Source organism: Myotis lucifugus, unplaced genomic scaffold (genome assembly GCF_000147115.1).
Source record: "Myotis lucifugus unplaced genomic scaffold, Myoluc2.0 scaffold_204, whole genome shotgun sequence".
Classification (NCBI taxonomy): Eukaryota; Metazoa; Chordata; class Mammalia; order Chiroptera; family Vespertilionidae; genus Myotis; species Myotis lucifugus.
Window position 1 is genome coordinate 1,777,043 of NW_005871252.1, and position 18,149 is coordinate 1,795,191.

General features: G+C 40.6%; 1 protein-coding gene and 1 pseudogene across 5 annotated transcripts in view; both read left to right on the plus strand.

Annotated features, from left to right (window-relative positions):
• The first annotated feature begins 1,830 nt into the window (after positions 1-1,830).
• The window catches only part of ICE2 (interactor of little elongation complex ELL subunit 2), a 55,279-nt gene continuing 38,960 nt past the window's right edge, over positions 1,831-18,149 (plus strand). For 3 of the 5 annotated variants that reach the window (XM_006097511.3, XM_023761257.1, XM_023761259.1), the window contains exons 1-5: positions 1,831-1,952; positions 2,874-3,001; positions 5,740-5,844; positions 11,526-11,787; positions 11,916-12,035. In XM_006097511.3, coding sequence (XP_006097573.1) covers positions 2,961-3,001; positions 5,740-5,844; positions 11,526-11,787; positions 11,916-12,035 — 528 coding nt within the window. In that variant the 5' untranslated portion in view covers positions 1,831-1,952; positions 2,874-2,960. Of the gene's footprint in view, positions 1,953-2,871; positions 3,002-5,739; positions 5,845-11,525; positions 11,788-11,915; positions 12,036-18,149 lie in introns of those variants that run through there. The other 2 variants (XM_023761258.1, XM_023761256.1) reach the window with 2 other exon arrangements.
• Positions 14,672-17,984, plus strand: LOC106698618 (annotated as a pseudogene).

An 18,149-nucleotide genomic window follows, 5' to 3' on the forward strand; every position in this document is an offset into this window, starting at 1 on the left:
GCTCTAAAAAAATCTGATTCTGTGTGGTATCTTGCAACCCCTGGAACTCAAGATAAACCAAACCAGAGCAGACTGTCTGATGATAATCTAGAACCTCAACACAGGCCATGTCTGGTGATGTTACCACAGCACACTACTGTGAGCTGGTGCATCCCAGCAGCATGAGTGCTTAGAGTTCTGGAGCAGTCCTTGAGCAGTTGCTGAAGACTAGGACAGGACTCCCAACTCTCTCTGCCTGTATGCTTTATGAGATAGTACCCAACACATTAACTCCAAATTGCCGGGATGTCCATCTCTATCCTAGCACAGGCCACCCATATCACACCTAATAATAACTGCGACCTACATAGTGCCAGGGCATCATTGCACCGGTTGATCTCCAAGTATTCACAAGCACTGTCTCCTAACCAGCCTCTGCCTTACAACTCATTCAATAATAATTGCCAGATAAACTTTCTTGAAATGTATATCTGATTGAATCATTCTTCTGCTTATAAGCTCCCCTCTCCTCCCAGCATTCTATTTCTTACACAATAAAGTAAAAATTTGGCGTATAAAATCTTCTGTAGTCCAATCTCAACCTATCTTCCCAAACCCTTGTCTACTAGTATTCATAAACCATGCATTCCAGGCAAAATAAACTACCTCGGGGTTGTTACATTCAAGGGATATTTTTAATGTAGGTATAATTTTTATGTTAACATACTTTAAACATCATAAAACATTCTAAGATTTAGAGCATGGTTTCTTGATAGCACACAAACTGGACTCTGTTCATGCAATACGGTTATGTAACTCCCTGTGCTGGTCTCTGTCTAGAATGCCCTTTCCCATCATCTTCCTACTTCAACATCTTCAAATGAGCTGACATGTTTAGTTCCCAATGTGGTAACTGACATATAAGTACTCGCACATGTTTTTAGCTATTCGAAGCAGCCTTCTGTCCCTCTCACTAGTAACTTTTCTCCCTCTCTGTACTCACATCATCTTTTCTATATACCTTTCTTATGTTGCTTATCCCTTCCTATTTTGTTTTATAATTATATAATGTAAATATCTTAGATTCTCAACCATCCAAAGCCCTTGGAAAAACTGGTACAGTGGGGCCTTGACTTACGACTGTCCCGACTAATGAGTTTTTTGAGATACGAGCCATCTCTCGGCCGATTTTTTGCTTTGAGTTGCGAGCTAAAATTCGGGTTACGAGCCAGCTTCAGATACCCCACCGCTAGTTGGCGCAGGAACGCCACAACATCAGCCCAGCATCACCTGTCTCACTCGTTCACTTTTGATTTGACATACGAGTAATTTGAGTTACGAGCTCCATCACGGAACGAATTAAACTCGTAAGTCAAGGCCCCACCGTATTTGGTCTTAGTCCTAGATGTACCCAGCACCAAGCACAAATTATCAGTGCTCAATAAATATTTCCTTAATGCATTAAAAAAAAAAAACTAGGTGGAAACTGACATCTAAACTGGGATGGGCATGGAGTGGAGGAGCTACTACTATGTGCCAGGTACTGTGGCTGAGCACAGTTAATCTCTTATTCTACTTAATCCTTTCAAAAACCCTACTGCGCATCTCCATCTTACTGAGGTCAGGGTTAGGGAAGTGAAGACAGTGGGCTAAGATCACCAGATGAGTCCGCTGGGACCTCCCCAGTGCTGTACTGGCCGCTGGCCCTCCTCCTAACTTGTCACCCTCCGGGAGGTGGAGGACCTCTTAGGACCACGTGCAACCCGCAGCCCCTCCCACCTGGCCAGCCCCGCCCCGCAGTTGCCAGCTGATCGACTCCCAGCGCTCGGCCCCGCCCTCTGCGTCGCGTGACGTCACCACGCTGGGCCGAGGTGGCGCGGCCAGGTTCTTTAAATAAGGGCTTCCCAGGGCGCGCGGCAGTGTGTGGAGTGGGGACGCGGCCGGGCCGGGGCCGGAGCGGCCGCGACCGCGAGGTGGGCGGAGAGGCTGCTGCCCGGGAGACGCGGGGCGGAGGGCGCTGCCCGGGAGACGCGCGCTCGAGGGGCGGGCGGAGGGAACATGGCGGCCCCCGCGGCCGGGTCGGGCCGGGGCGCACGGCTCCGGCTCTGGCGTGGCACAGGCCCGGCTCAGGCTCCCCCTGGCCCGCCCTCCTGAAACCTTGTTTCTCGTCGAAGTCCTTTAGTCCCCTTTCCCGCAGCCATTCCTTTTGCCCGCACTGGCTCTCTCTCCCTGCCTCGCGCTGGGTCGAGGAGTGAGAGGTGGGTTCCGTGGGAGCCGGTGAGGCCTGCCCGGTGCCCAGGGGCCGCCTCCTCCGTTTGTAAGTTTCTCGTCCACACCCGCTCGGTCCGCCCAGGGCCCCGGGAGAGGCACCGAGCGCGCAGTGGCCCAGCCCGACGTGGTCCTGGTGATTCCCCAAAGGGACCTGTGACATGTCACCTGAGGTGCCTGGACCTCAGTCTCCTCAGCAATGAGGTTCTCTTGGAAAGATTGTTGGTCTCCAGGCCTTTTTGTTGTGGTTTTTGTCCTGCATTGCTTGCCGAGATGACCCATAGCAGGGCATGATGGGGAAACCCGAAACCAGATTTCTTTTGGCAACTGGGGGCCGAGGGACCGCTGAGACCTACGGCTCCCCGCCATGCAGTGATGCGCGCTGTAGGCCATGAGAACGCCGTTCTGTTTGGGCTCCGAGAGTGCCGTTCCTGGGACAGGTTAAATGGAGAAGGACTGCAGCGTCGTTGCTGTTCTACCCCAAGAACCTGGCGAGCATTGGTCTGTCCGCTGCATTCTGTTTCCGGTGTCCTGTCGGTTTTAGGACAGGTGTTAGGAGCAGGGTTAACAGCACCTGGTCTCCCCAGTCACCTGCTTTCAGTGCTGACCTTTTTGTTTTTCCTCAGGGGATTCTGGAGAAATCCTGCCTCTGCTGGAGCCTGCGCGACCAGGCAGCGGCACCGTGAGCTGGAGTGACGCAGAAGTCCAGGAACATGAGCTCCGTAACGGCCCTGAGTGAACCGAGGCTGAATTGGTGAGTTGCCTCTGTTTGTAATCACCTAAAGAGAATGAACGTGGGGCTAGGTTAGATTAGGAAAGGCGGGGGTTTTGACCTGCAGAGCTTTGGAGGAAACAGAAAGAAAATAGAAGTTCAGTGGCTCAGAATCTATCCCATCCTCATCTGCACATACTGAGCACGTTTGCGGTATAGCTGACTGCACTTCCTCTCCGAAAGAGACGGTTCAGCACTCAGATCGCTACCAAGTATAATTCCATCAGGTGCTTATTGACGCTCTGTTAGTGAAGGAGAGATGCTGGAATTTTCTTGTGTCCAAGGACCTTGCCCACTGCTGTACAAGTAGGAAAAAGACCCCCCCTTTAAGAATAGACAAGCTTCTTTTTGTTATGTTGGAATCTGTATCAAGTGCTCATGTAAATGCATAGACTGTTTTAGAAGTGTATGAGAACTTCACAAATAGAGGACTCAGTTAAGTAACATAAGTGGCTCTGATCTAACTAATAATACTCGTGTGGCTTTAGGTTACTTTAGCGCACGTTTACTGAGCAGCTACAGTTTGCTAGCCAAGGAGAATATGAAAGTTACTAGACACTATAAAGATAACTAAAATAGTACCTGATTTAAAGAAGATGCATTCAGTACGTGTTCAATAAGTATTTATTTAATGCAAACAATGTTCCCTTCCCCCAAAGAGCTCACAGTCGATCCCTGAGCCCCATGACTTTGTTTTTGTATGATATGCAAAAGCCTTAAAATGTAATGAGATGGCAAATATACAGTACCATAATAAGTCATGAGAACCACATTGGTGCATAGCAAATAAGACATTCTCATTTTACCATTTATACTTACTCCAATTGTAGTTTTTTGGATAAATGCCTTTAAAAACAGTAAGAAATGAGTATGGTGCAAATATGCTAGAATTTTTCATTTTGGGAATGGGCCAGCCAGAAGTTGCCATTCAATTAGAGGTATACACCAAGCATGTCAAACTCGCAGCCCGTGGCCCACAACAAATATTTTTGTGGCCCAGCCAATATAACATATGTAAGAAACATTTAATAAAAATTTCATAACTTAATTTTTACAATATCCTATTATACATAATCTATACTAATATACATAATCTATACTAATAAAAGGGTAATGTGCTAATTAGACCTGACATCTTCCGGACATCCATCCGGACAAAGCCACTGTGGTGGAGGCCGAGGCAGAGACGTTAAGGGGCAATCAGGCCGGCAGGCAGAGGCAGTTAGGGGTGATCAGGCAGGCAGGCAGAGAGGTTAGGAGCCAGCGGTCCTGGATTGTAAGAGGGATGTCCGATGCCTGGGATCGGGCCTAAACAGGCAGTCGGACATCCCCTGAGGGGTCCCAGATTGGAGAGGGTTCAGGTCGGGCTGAGGGACCACCCCTCCCCCCCTCCCCGCACGAATTTCATGCACCAGGCCTTTAGTTATTAATAATGAACTACAACATTCGCTAAGGACTGATTACTATAATTGTATTGCATTAATTTCCCTTACGCACCTTACGTGCAGGTGCACCATTTCTCCCCACTAATACTAGCAGCAAATATCTTAGCAGCCCATTGACACGTCATTAGTCTTGGACTGACTTGTTTGCTGTGCGCAACAGGAAATATTTCACTTTCAGAGAACAAGAAAAATAGGTTTATTTGCGTTATGCTTATTTGTGCAGTTATTCAGTGTCTGGTAAGTTAATGTTCAAGAAAAAATATTAATTTTTTTATTAAAATGTCCTATTATTTTATGTTAACAATTACTCATTTATTTCAGCTCTTTGTATTCATCATGTCTCTATCGAAATAAACCTACGTTTCTATGAAAATTGAAGCTTTTGTTTTTTTGTGGCCCACATAAACTTAAACCTTGTTTATTTGGCCCGTGTTAGCCTTTGAGTTTGACATGCTTGGTATACACGTTTATGCTCCTTGCCATAAAGTGTATGTTCAGAAGCAGCATGGATGCTCTTATACTATACCATTGACATTGTGAAACCCAATGTGATTTAGAGCCTTTGCACAGTATTGAAGCCCTTGAACTATCCTTGACCACAGAATCCTACTAATCTTGTCCTCCCAAGTTAATGGTTCTCAGTGTTTTTAGTTTTTTAATTCCTTCATTCAACCAGCATTTATTGGATGTTACTATATGGAAAGCATTGACTATAAAATACTAGTCTCTAAATTATTTATGTTATGAAAAATCACATATGACCTTAGAAGTGGTTTTAGTACAAACACACCATTTATCACATTTGCCAGGTTAATGAAAATGGGAGGATATGCTGTCTTTTTAGTGTCTTGTGGCCTCACATAATAGTGCATGAAACAAAAATAAAGAGAAGCATTTTCTGTCAGTAACCAAACAAAATGTTATGCCCAGAGCCAGAGGTGAGACCTGCCTCTGACAGACCTTTTATTGTACTTATAATCTGTTCTATTTTTAACTCTCTAGTTGTCGCTGACATATATTTAATTGGATACTAAAGGAAAAGCAAGGCCTGTTGTTGGAACTGGAGAATTTCAGAATAGGCCTAGGGTAAAAGCTATCTAAGAAAGAAAACATTTGAACTCATACATCTGGTACATGAAATTAAAACTATGAAGAGATGACTGTCTAGGAAAGGGGGTGTAGAGGGCATGTAGTTATAAATTGCAATTGTACCATTATGCTGCTTACTCTAGCTTGAGATTTTGAATTGTCAAATACAATTACTTTGCTTCACAGGGATGTCGCCTCAAAAAATGGCCTTAAGACATTTTTCTCTCGAGAAAATTATAAAGATCATTCCATGGCTCCAAGTTTGAAAGAACTATGTAATTTATCTAACAGGTAATATGTTTATTTATTTGGTTAACTATTTCCATATTTGGTTGTTATTTTTCTGATAGTTGAAGTTTTATATCTGTCTGTATTCACTACTAAAAATTCAAATTGCAGAAATGTAAAAATTAGAAAACAGAAGAACCCAGTGACCACTCTTTAGTATATATCTTTCAGCCCTTTCCCCGCCCATGAACAGATAGATATGTATTAAAACAAAAATAGGGTCACATTATAAATACTATGTAATACCATAAATACTATATTTTATAGTTTGTTTTTTCATTTAAAATAATATTTCCTGGATCTTTCTATGCCCCTGCATATGTAGCTCAATCTTCTTGATGGTTGTATATTATATATTATAAAAGTGTACTTTTTAATTCATTTAGCTAGTTTTATATTGCAAAATGTTGTGTTCCTCTTTTTTTGAAGTTATAAACAATACATTGATGAACTTTTTGTAATTATTTCTGAGATAAATTCATATAAATTTCATTGTTTGGCCAGAGGGTATATACATTTTATATTTTAATAGATACTGCCAAAATGCCAGAGATTTTTTTTCACTCTCTGGTATGAAATGCCCATTAAGTGATAATTTTCCCTTCTCACTGCTTACCTGCCTCTAACAGTTCTTTCTTTTGTGATCAGTTGTTTCTACTGTTTGTGGATGGATCCTGAAACCAAATAATCAGGTTTACTAGAAAGGAGTAAATATGCCAAAAAGGAATTAGGAAGCTCCCCATGTATTTTCATCCTTTGACCATGCCTTTTGCGGTGGAGGAAGTATTATTTCCAGCCTCTTCATCCAATAGGAACCCCATCTTTCCCTGCCTTCTCAGTACCCTTTCTGTCAGTTAGCATCCCCTCTTACTTCTATGCCTTTGTTCTCTCTTGTCAGTGCAGGCCTGCCTCATTATACTGAACCTCACAGGTGTGTGTTATTACAAATTGAAGGCAAGACCAATACCTGCAAAAAAGTTACAATTCACTTTATTTCAAAACTTACTTTATTGCAGGAGTCTGGAATGCAACCCACAATAATTTGCAAGGTATTCCTGTATTTCAAAGTGCTCAAGTTTTTCTGTCTCTAATCCCTGGACTCCAGATTCCCTTCTAGTTACTTTTTTATTTCTTTGCTCATTTATACTTAGACTCCTTTAAAGACTTGTATATACTTGCAATATACAAGGAGGAAATAGGGGACAAAAATACTGTATAACACAATGCAGAAAACAACAGACAAGGCAATAGTAAGTCCTTCCCTATCAATAATTACTTTAAATGAATTAAACTCTCCAATCAAAAGACATATTGGGAGAATGGGTTTTAAGAACAGTATAAAAAAAACTCCTTTCCTTCAGTCCAGTGAAAGCAAGCTCGCTGGACTTGTTTTCAATGAGCATCACACTCTAATCTGGATTTTACTGTCTTTAGTCTAAGATTGTTCCTCTCAAGATCTAGGAGCTATTGACTACAGAGATATCTCACTCTTAGGTTTCTGGTGACTGTGGTATTTCTCAGTCTCTTTTGCCATCTTCATTGTCAGGCTTACCATGCTGGCTCATCAGATTGTGGAGCTTTTAAAAAAACTGATTTTGCACTCTCAACCCAACCTTTTGAATTTGAACCTTTGAGGATGTGTCTGTGGAATCAGTTAATTAACACCGTTGATACTCATTTAGGTCATCTCCGTAGCAAACAGTGAGCATCCTTTTTATACATGTGCTGGTATAAGAACTAGGAAAAATTTCTGTAAGATGTGGGTATGCATGTGTTTTTTATTTTGATACATAATTGCCAGATTGCCATTAAAAGCATTAAAGAAACAAGTACTTTTTCATTCCATCAAATTAATACATAGGTTCACGTTAAAAGCAAGCAAAAATTATATTAAAGAGACAGTTGGAAAAAAAAAAGACAGTTGAAAAGAAAATGTTTTTAAAAAGGCAATTTCAGAAGCAGTATTCTTCTTTCCAAACTACATAATTATGTGTTTGCTAATATCAGCTATAGACAGGTAAGACCATAGATCCCTTATGAATGTGCACCTATAGCTGTTTTTTTAAAGCTATTTCTGTTATTCAACTGTACCGTTTCTTAGGGATAACTATTTTTTTTAAATTTATCTTTATTGGTGAAAGTATTACAGATGTCCCCTTTTCCCCCCCACCCCCCTGCCCCTTCCTCTCCACTCTTAAAACTTATTAATGAAATAAAGAATTGTCTTCTTTTATTTGAATAAAAGAATACCTACCAATTCTAGTATTCTGGAATTCAGCAAATATATATCTTTATCTTAAAAACATAAACATTTCAAGAACTTTTATCTCAGCCTTTCTTTTTTTTATCAGACTAAAAATTTGTAATATTAATCTTCCTTAATCTGCCACTGCTTCTTCATTATTTTAATGGTTCTTACTTCTGTTTAGCATATCCCAGGTGTAGATTATAGTCTGGATTATGTAAGGGAGAGGACATTTTTGCTGGCAGTTGGGCTCACTTAACTCCTAAAATTTATTTTTCCTATAGTATGCGTGTCTTTCTTTAGATTTCTATATAGCATAAAATAATTTATTATTATGACTTACCTTTTAGTATAGAAAAAATAAAGACAAAGGCATTGATTCCATTTATTTCTAGTCTTTTTGGCTAACCTTGAGTTTTATTAAGTTTTACAGTAGGGAATGGATTTTCAGACTATTAATTTACAACTGTTTTCTTGATGGAAAACTAGGAAGAATATAACATTTTTGTTAGCTTTAATTTTGTATTTCTCTTGTGTTTTCTAACATTTGGAAAAATATTAATAACTCTAACTGCACTACATTTAACAATGTGAAGTTTTCATTCAACCCTTCATTGAAAGGTAAACATTTGCCTTTTTTCCAAATTAAAGTGTCCGGTTGTAGATATTTATAACTGAGTTTCCAACAAGGGGGAAAGTAGTTGTAAATAGAAAAATAATTATCAAATTTCAACATGTTTAATATAGAAAAGTTAATCAAATTCAAGAGGTACAGATAGACTTCAGATGGAGATTACAAGCACCATTTCCAAATGCTACTTAAAGAAGCTGCCCAATCCAGTAGATTTAAAATTAAGAAACTTGAAGTTTTGAATTCTGCCTTTTTTCCATAGAAACTTTAAGTAAAAAAGGAGAATGGGTAGTAGACAAAATGAAGTGTGAAAACTTCAAACCATCAACTGAAATAAAATATAATGCTGTAAATGTGGTTAGAGAAACCCTGTCAGATGCTTTTGGCTTGCACCCTGATGAAGATTTTGACAGCACTGCACACGGAAATGATCTTGATGTGCTGCCATTTCATTCTTTGCTGAATGTAGCCAATTTAAACTGCTAGAATTTCTTGACATTCCTACTCTGGCATATCTGAGTCAGCATCTTGTTGCTGCAGCAGCTTAATTAAATTTGCCAGTTTGTGCCACAAGGACAGACATGTTCCCATATTCAGAGAGACAGCTGTGAAGCAGTATTGTTAAGAGTTGCGGACACAATACTGTTAGGTTTGAATAGCTCTCAAGACATTTTCTAGTGAGAAATCAATTTGCTGTGATACATTTCTCCCAAGATCAGCAGTTAATATTCATTTTGTTAACCAAAAATGTGCTTATTTTTTACAGTTATTGGAGAAACTTTAGTCACTAAGTATGTCTTTTTTACTTATATTATTTTCAGAGTCAATCTAATCATCCTTATTTTAATTTGTATAATTCTTTCCCACCCATTAATAACCTCTCTTGATTAGCTTTCCATCTATTGTTTATCTCTGAAAGAGTGGTCTTAAATATTTCTGCTTTATTTTGGGACCCTAAAGTCATTTTCTAAAAATTCTGGAATTTTTACCATATATATTTTTTAGTATTATAAAGTTGGTTTAAAACAAGTCAGTGTTAGTTTTAGGTGTAGCTTAACTCACCCTTTGTCCAGATACAGATCTAGTTTGGTAATTCTCAACCTTAATCAGACTAAAAACCTCCCATTTTTCATAACAAATATTTAAAAGAAATAAAACACCTTCTTTGCTAGCCTGAATTGAAATTCATAGGTAATAATAGCCACAGACATAATATTTAGAAATAATGTCCTAGATATATAAATGTGAAATAAAAGAAAAATATATTCTAATATGTATTTTAATATGTGAATGCCTCATTTCTACTGCACTAAAAGATATAATGAAGTAGTCAGATGCACCAGCTAAAATGAATAAGGTTGAATTTAACACGTTAAGCGCCATGTAGTCACCAGTGACTGACACTATACTTTCCGTCCGGATCTCGTCAGTCTTCAGCCACCAGCATTATCGGTGAAATCAGATATTGCGGGCTAAATTGAAAGGAAGGCGAAATAGGCTTGGCTCCTAACGTTTTAAAAGAAGATAAACTATACCATAAAACAGTGATTTTCAATTGGTGTGTTACAAGAATTTTAAAACATTCAATGCCTGGGACACTGACCTTTTTTCCCTTAGGTTGTCAGATAAAAAACATGACAACAGCCAACACAACAAGAGCTGCCTGGTGTGAATAAATCAAAGTAATACCTTTTTTTTGGTTCAGATCAGCAAACCAACATTTTTTTTGGTGTTCCACAGAATTTTAGTACTTAGTTTGTATGCCATGAGATGAAAATAGGTTGAAAATCATTGCCATAAAGGAATCATAAGAAATTCAAACAATAAAATGTATTGTTAAGTAATAACAGATCAGATTTATTTGTGTATGATAACAGAAAGCCTGAAGAAACCTTTGAAAGTTGTGCAGGACAGCACCATGTTATAGGTAGGTAGTATTCCTCACTTTTAAATGCCTTTAATTCTTTCCCTCTTTTTTTACAACCCAGATGCACCCACCGGCTTCCAAAATGCCCTCAGAGAATTAATACTGTCACAATTGAGAACCTCTGCTCTGGATATTTCTTGTCCCTCCCCTTTCTCCCTCTTAATCTATGATCTGGATGTCTTTAGGATTCTTTTTAGTCACTTATTCAGTGTGTTCAGTTTGGAAACCTGAGAGCTCCATAGTCACATTGTATTGATGTACATATTTGCCTTTCATTTTTCCCCATTCAGTTGTCTGATCTACTTGATTGTAACATCCTAGCAAGTAGAGATTGTATCATGTTCGATGTTGGTTGCATCTCCACTACCTAACATAGGACTGGCACATGGTAGTCACTCAATAAGTTTTAATTAATGGAGGAATGAAAACTGAATCAACAGACATCCATCTTTTTCATTACTTTTCTTTCCTCTTGGATTAACATTAATTTGGAACTAATTCATAGGGAATAGTTACTGTCTTGGAAATTAGAGTTGTTGAGGCTGTGTGAGTGTACTTTAAAACTTGTTAAGAATAAAGATTACAACAACCAAATATCAGGGGAAACGCTTCCAAAGTGAATAATTTGTCTAAGAATTATGCCTCTTCCTCTCCATCAGATAATTGAAGGTAAGCTTATAATGCGATCCTATCCTACAGAATACTTAATTTACACCAAATAGCTAAACATCAAAGTGCAGGTGGCAAAGTTAGATAATAATTCAGAATTTACTGTGTTAATCACGCTATATTCTTCTTGGTGGTTAAGAATCATGAGGTTTCATGATAGAAATCTTCATGTGAAAAGCACATATTTGTAAATTGTTTTTGTTTTTTTCCAGACGTATAGGAGAGAATTTGAATGCCTCAGCAAGTTCTGTAGAAAATGAGCCGGCGGTTAGTTCAGCAACTCAAGCAAAGGAAAATGTTAAAACCACAGTTGGAATGGTTCTTCTTCCAAAACCAAGAGTTCCTTATCCTCGTTTCTCTCGTTTCTCACAGAGAGAGCAGAGGAGTTACGTTGACTTGTTGGTTAAATATGCAAAAATTTCTGCTAATTCCAAAGCTGTTGGAATAAATAAAAATGACTACTTGCAGTACTTGGTATGTATTCTATTAATTATTAGATACTTTTAATTCTTTAAGACAAAATAATTAGAGCAATGATTGAGAAGTGATTGTTTTTAACCAAACTTCTTATTCCACAACATGTCTACTTTTTTAAAAATTAGGATATGAAAAACCACGTAAATGAAGAAGTTACTGAATTCCTAAAGTTTTTACAGAATTCTGCAAAGAAATGTGCACAGGATTATAATATGCTTTCTGATGATGCACGTCTCTTCACAGAGGTAAAAAAATTACTTAAACTGCCAAGTAATAGTCAATAGCAGCATTTTTAATTGTGTGATGATCCTGTCAAATGCATATGGAAATAACAGTATTATCGATTTAGAGACCAAATCGTAGGTAGGGTTTTTATAGTCATATTTAAATAATAGAAATGCTGTGCTTACACCTCAAAATCATGTACTATAGTATATTCTTTTTTCTTTTACTGAGGCAACTACCATACTGTATTTGAGAGTTATGTTTTACTCACATGGATGGTTTGATCAGATGCACTGATTTCCCTTGTGAGAGAATGGGTGTTCAAGGAGTTAATTTAGTCATTAAAAATCTGAATGGTCCTTTAAAGCTTAGTCACATAAATTTGCATTTATTGTCTTCATGATAGCTAATCACCAAATAATAAATTTCAACTGTGAGTTCATTTTTTTATAAAAATCATCCATGCAAATTTACTAGCAAAGCTTGTGTCTTGCACCCTACCATCATTCAGTGAGCCTAGGAAAATTTAGAGTAACCTACTTAAATAGTTACTTTTAGTATATACAGTTGACCTTTGAACAACACAAAGGGTGGGGTTGCTGACACCCTACATTGTTGAAAATTTGTGTATAACTTTTAACTCCCCCAAAACTTAACTACTAATAGCCTCTGTTGACTAGCAGCCTTACCAATAACATAATTGGTTAATACGTATTTTGTATGTTACATGTATCATACTGTATTCTTACAATAAGGTAAACTAGAGAAAAGATAATGTCATTAAATAAATTATAAGTAAGAGAAAATACATTTACAGTATTTATTGAAAAAAAATCTGCATATAAGTGAACCTATGCAGTGCAACACCATGTTGTTTAAGGGTCAACTGTATTAACCCTTTGAGTGCCAACCAATATCCTAGGAACTATGCTAAAATTGCCAAGGCATTTTTGCTGATTTTACAGCAGTTTAGGAAAAAAATTATGAATCGCAAGTAAATGAAGTTACATATTCAAAAACTTAAGGAAACCTTTACTACATTTGTTTTCATCTTTGACATATATTGTTTGCTGATTGTATTATAAAATACTAGTAGAAAAAAAAATTTGAACAAAACATACAATGTTAAAATAGAGGGACACCCTTCTCCAATATCTTCCACACAATCGTCATCTTCACAGCAAAAATTGACATATTTAGCAATATCATCATCACTAATAAAAGCAGACTTAGAACTGGACGCCATTTCGAAGCTTTAGGGCTACAAAATCTGAGTAAACTTCATAAAATCGTAGTACCTGTAAAAAATTAGGCAGATAAATGCCAGTGGTCAATTTTAGAACTAAAAACATTCAGCATCATAAGTAATCTGCACTTAGGTGCCATCTGTCAATAAAGAGTGAACTACTAGCATCTAATAGTGACACTGCAGGAGGAGCGCAATAGCGCTCCCAGCACTTTTGGCGAAAGACAGGAGGAGTGCGATCGCACTCCCCGGCACTCTAGGGGTTAATATCCCTTCATTTCACTGGTTTAAACCATCTTATCTCAGAAAGAGACAGTCTACAAAGATCACACTCCCACCCCCCAGCCTGCTTCATCTTCAACATACCTTCCTCCCAGTTGTTCCACATCAGCCGACTGGCCTCTGTGTCTCTTGAATAGTCCTTGAGGCCTTTTTGGCTGTTATCTTTCTGGCAAGCTGTTCCCCAGCTATCTGCGTGGATTAGTTCCTTGATTACTTTAAGTCTCTCTGTTCAGATGCCAACTATCAATGAGGATGTTCCTAATTACCCTCCAAAAAATAGCATCACCCTTACTATTTCCTTTCCAGGTTTTATTTTTGTTTTTTGTCTTTTTCACAATGAATGTCTTAGTTCATTTCAAGTTATGTTTTGGGCAAGATGTGAGGTTTGGATCAAAATTCATTTTTCTTTCATATGGGTAACTAGTTCCAGTTTAGTGATTTTCAACTGAGAGTGATTTTGCCTCCCAGCAGATGTCTGGAGACATTTTTGGTTGTCACAGTGAGAAAGGAGTACTTCTGGCATCTAGTGGGCAGAGCCAGGGATGTTTTTAAGTATCCTACAATGTGCAGGACAGCACAAAGAATTACCTGGTCTAAAATTTCAATAGTGCCAATGTTGAGAAGCTCTGTCTAAAACCATTGGCTGAAATGACTGTTTCTCCCCTCATTGAATTGCCATATCACCGTGGAAGCGTGGGCCATAATTCTATTCCATTAGTCTATATATCTGACTTTATGCCAATACCTCCTAGTCTTGTAGTAAGTTTTGAAATCATGTGGTGGAAGTCCGATAGCTTTGTTCTCTTTTTTAATTGTTTTGGCTCTTTTGAGTTCTTTGCATTTCCATGTAAATTTTGGTCACAGCTTGTCAATTTCTCAAAAAATCTAGGTAGGATTTTAATTGGGATTGCTTTGATTCTGTAGAACTTGTATTTTACAGATACCTTCTAAAATAGTGTTCAACTAGATTGCCTTTTTTCTTTTTAAATAAAATGATCATCTTTTTTAATTAGAAAATTTATTCATTTACATTTATTATGATAATTGCCATATGGACTCTTTATAATTTCTACTTGTCTTACTTTTTCTAATCTTCTTTCTTTTGCTTCTTTTAAGGGGATTGACTCCCTCCACCCTGCCTTTTCCCCTCTCGGTTGATTTGGTACTTATACATTGTTTTGGTTTTTTGTTCTCTTAGTGGTTGGTTACTCTTGAATTTTTACAATGAATTTTCCCACTTGTTGAATTACCTTGTTACCATTGATGTGTGGGTCAGTTTCTTAACTTGATTCTCTCCTATTAATCAGTATACCTCCAAAGACCATAGAGCATTTTGACTCGTATCACATCCTCCTGACTGATAATGTTTTAATGCTGTCTTTCTTAAAAACCTAACTATATTACTATTTTACACAATGTTTTTTTTTTATCTAAAAATATTTACTTTTTTGTCTTTTTATTCTCTAATCTACAATCTGAGCTCCTCTTCATTATTCCTGAAATACTGTATGTTCTACTTGTTTCTTTGAGGAAGGTCTCTTGATGATAATCCTTATTTTAATCTGGAAGTATTTTTATTTTGCTCTTATTCAATTCCAAACATAATTGTAAGTTCACAGTTTGCTTTTTTGCTTATATACTAATATATAAAAAGCCAGGGGCTGTCATGAGCTAAACGACCGGATGGACGACTGAACAACATGGCTAACGGGGGAACTGGGGTCCCTCAGGCTCTGATGAATCCATGGCAGCAGTGACTGGGGAGTGGGCGGAAGGCAGACCTCTTGGTCTCTCCCCCGGCCGGCAGGCTCCCATTGATCAGGGGATGTCTAACAGGGGAACTGGGGCCCCTCAGGCTCTGATGAATCTGTGGCAGCAGCGACTGGTAAGCAGGTGGGCAGAAGACAGACAGCTTGGTCCTTCCTCCCGGCCCTCAGACTCCAATCAATTGGTGGCGGAGGCGGGGTGGAACTGGGGACTGGCTCCCTTAATAGTCCTGCAGGTTCAATCTCCAGAGGACAGGCCAGGCACCAACGGACCAGCGCCGCCAGCATGATCCCAACAGAGCTGCCGGCCTCCTGGAACTCGGCCTTGGGCACTGCGGCCACTTACCTTCCATAGACACTCCACAAGGAAGAAAGGATACTGCCAGCAGCGCCAGGGGCGACCAGCAGTGACTGCTTTCCCGTGCTTCCTCTAGGTCACTCGAGCTGGGCCCCCGCCCACCACACTCCAGATGAAGTGTGAGCACTGCACACAGAAGGAATATAGTAAAAAACAAAAACGGATGACCAAGAGAATGCTGAAGTCAACGTCTGGAGTCCGGCTCAGGAGAATGGAGAGAAGGGAGAAATCCATAAGTTGGCCGATGCCAAGATATTTCTGAGTGACTGCCTGGCGTGTGACAGTTGTGTGACCGCAGAGGAAGGAGTCCAAATTTCTCAACAGAACACCAAGGACTTCTTCTGTGTTCTGAACCTTAATAAGAAATGTGATACCTCACAGCACAAGGTGCTGGTAGTGTCTGTGTGTCCTCAATCTCTGCCTTATTTTGCTGCTAAATCCAGCCTCAGTGTCACTGATACATCCAGAAGGCACAGCGGCTTCCTCAAAAGCCTTGGGGTGCACTGTCTTTGACATGAAGATAGTTGCGGACTTCAGCATCCTGGAGAATCAGAAGGAATCTGTGCGTCGATACTGCCAGCACTGCGAGGAAGAGCCCCGGCTACCCTTGCTGACCTCCGCCTGCCCCGGCTGGGACCGATATGCAGAGCGCGTGCTGGGTCACCCCATCACCCCCCACCTCTGCATGGCCAAGTCTCCCCAGCAGATCATGGGCTCTCTGGTGAAGGATTACTTTGCCAGACAGCAGAACCTGTCCCCAGACAAGATTTCCCACGTCATTGTGGCCCTGTGTTATGACAAGAAACTTGGAGGCCCTTTGAGAAAATGTTCCCACAGCTTTGCATGGTTCCCAGGGTGCTGACTGCGTGTTAACTTCAGGTGAAATTGTCTAGATATGGGGCAAAGTGACCTCGCCTTGAATGACGCCGCCGTGGACCCTCTGGAGACATGAAGGAGGAGGAGGTGAGGCTCCACGAGGGGGCCAGCTCCGACGGGTACCTGGCGCACATCTTCAGGCACGTGGCCATGGAGCTATTCAACGAGGATGTGGGGGTGCTCACCTACCGCACCCTGAGGAACAAAGACTTCCAGGAGGTCACCCTTGAAAGGGACGGAGAGGTTCTGCTACGCTTTGAGGCTGCTTACGGCTTTTGGAACATCCAGAACGTGGTCCTGAAGCTGTAGAGGGGCAAGTTCCCCTGCCACTTCGTGGTGGTCCTGGCCTGCGCCGGGGATGCCTGCGCGGCAGGGGCCAGGCCCAGGCGAGGACGGGCGTGCAGACAGGGCACTGCTGCGGCAGATGGAAGACGTCTACGCTGCCATCCCAGTGTGGCCCCCCAGAGACCAGCGCCCATGTGCAGGAGCTGTACCAGGAGTGGCTTGGGAGAGCGGGGGAGGCGACTCCCCCCGGGCCCAGGCGGCCCTGCACAGTGCCTAGCAGGGCCCTGGGCAGCCTGCCAGGACATCAAGTGGTAAAGGTCCAGCAGACGCCCGGCCGGCAGGCCACCTGAGGAGGGGTGTCAGACGCGTGAAGGAAAGGGTTAGCATCTCTGTCATCGCTTTGGTTTTCAGAATTCCCTGCTCCCCATCTGTCATCTCCCTCCCTCTGAGGGGCGTTGTCGTCGTCACATTGGTGCAACTGGAATATTGTATCTCAAGAGGATTGCCCCAATGTACGTATCCTTTTATCCAACGATGAAAAAATCCCAAAGAACAAGAATGGAGACAGACTACTGTCCTTTAGGCTTAAAAAATCCCCGGAAGTGTCCTGCGAAGAGCTGAAACTTGGTTTTGTCCACGCACCTCAGAGAGATTGGATGAGGAAATGGCCCGGCTTGGCCCTGGCTTTACCCACTTACGTTACTCTTGAAGGTGTCTTTGCGACAATGTGAATGAACTGCCACCTTTTGGAATAGGGGTTCATACGAAAGTCTGCATTCCCAACTTTTCTTGAAACAGATCTATGTTCTGCAGCTGTGGCCACCGTCCTGAGATCAGGTCCTGTTGACCAGGTCCTGTTGCTGGGAATCAGGGGGCACTGGGGTGGAGGCCTTGTTTGTTATGGTTCGATTCCTGGTCAGGGCACATGACTGGGTTGCAGGCTTAATCCCCAGTGTGGGGCATGTAGGAAGCAGCCCTGATCAATGATTCTCATCACTTATGTTTCTATCTCTCTCCCTTTCCCTTCCTCTCTGAAATCAATAAAAATATATTAAAAAATAATAACATTCAGTGGATGAATGATGGGAAACAACCTGAGTCTCTTAACCTTCTTTATTCACTCACTCTTAGCTGTTTTTCAAAGACAAATTATTAGTTAAAAAACCCTTGTAGTTAAATAATGTTTCTTTAGTTGCTTAATGCCTACCAGTTGTGAAATACCTTTAATAATATATAACGTATGGAGTATAGGAATAAAACTCTCTTAGATTTTCCTTTGACTCTTTCTCTTACCATAATTATTGAATTTAGGGTAACTCAG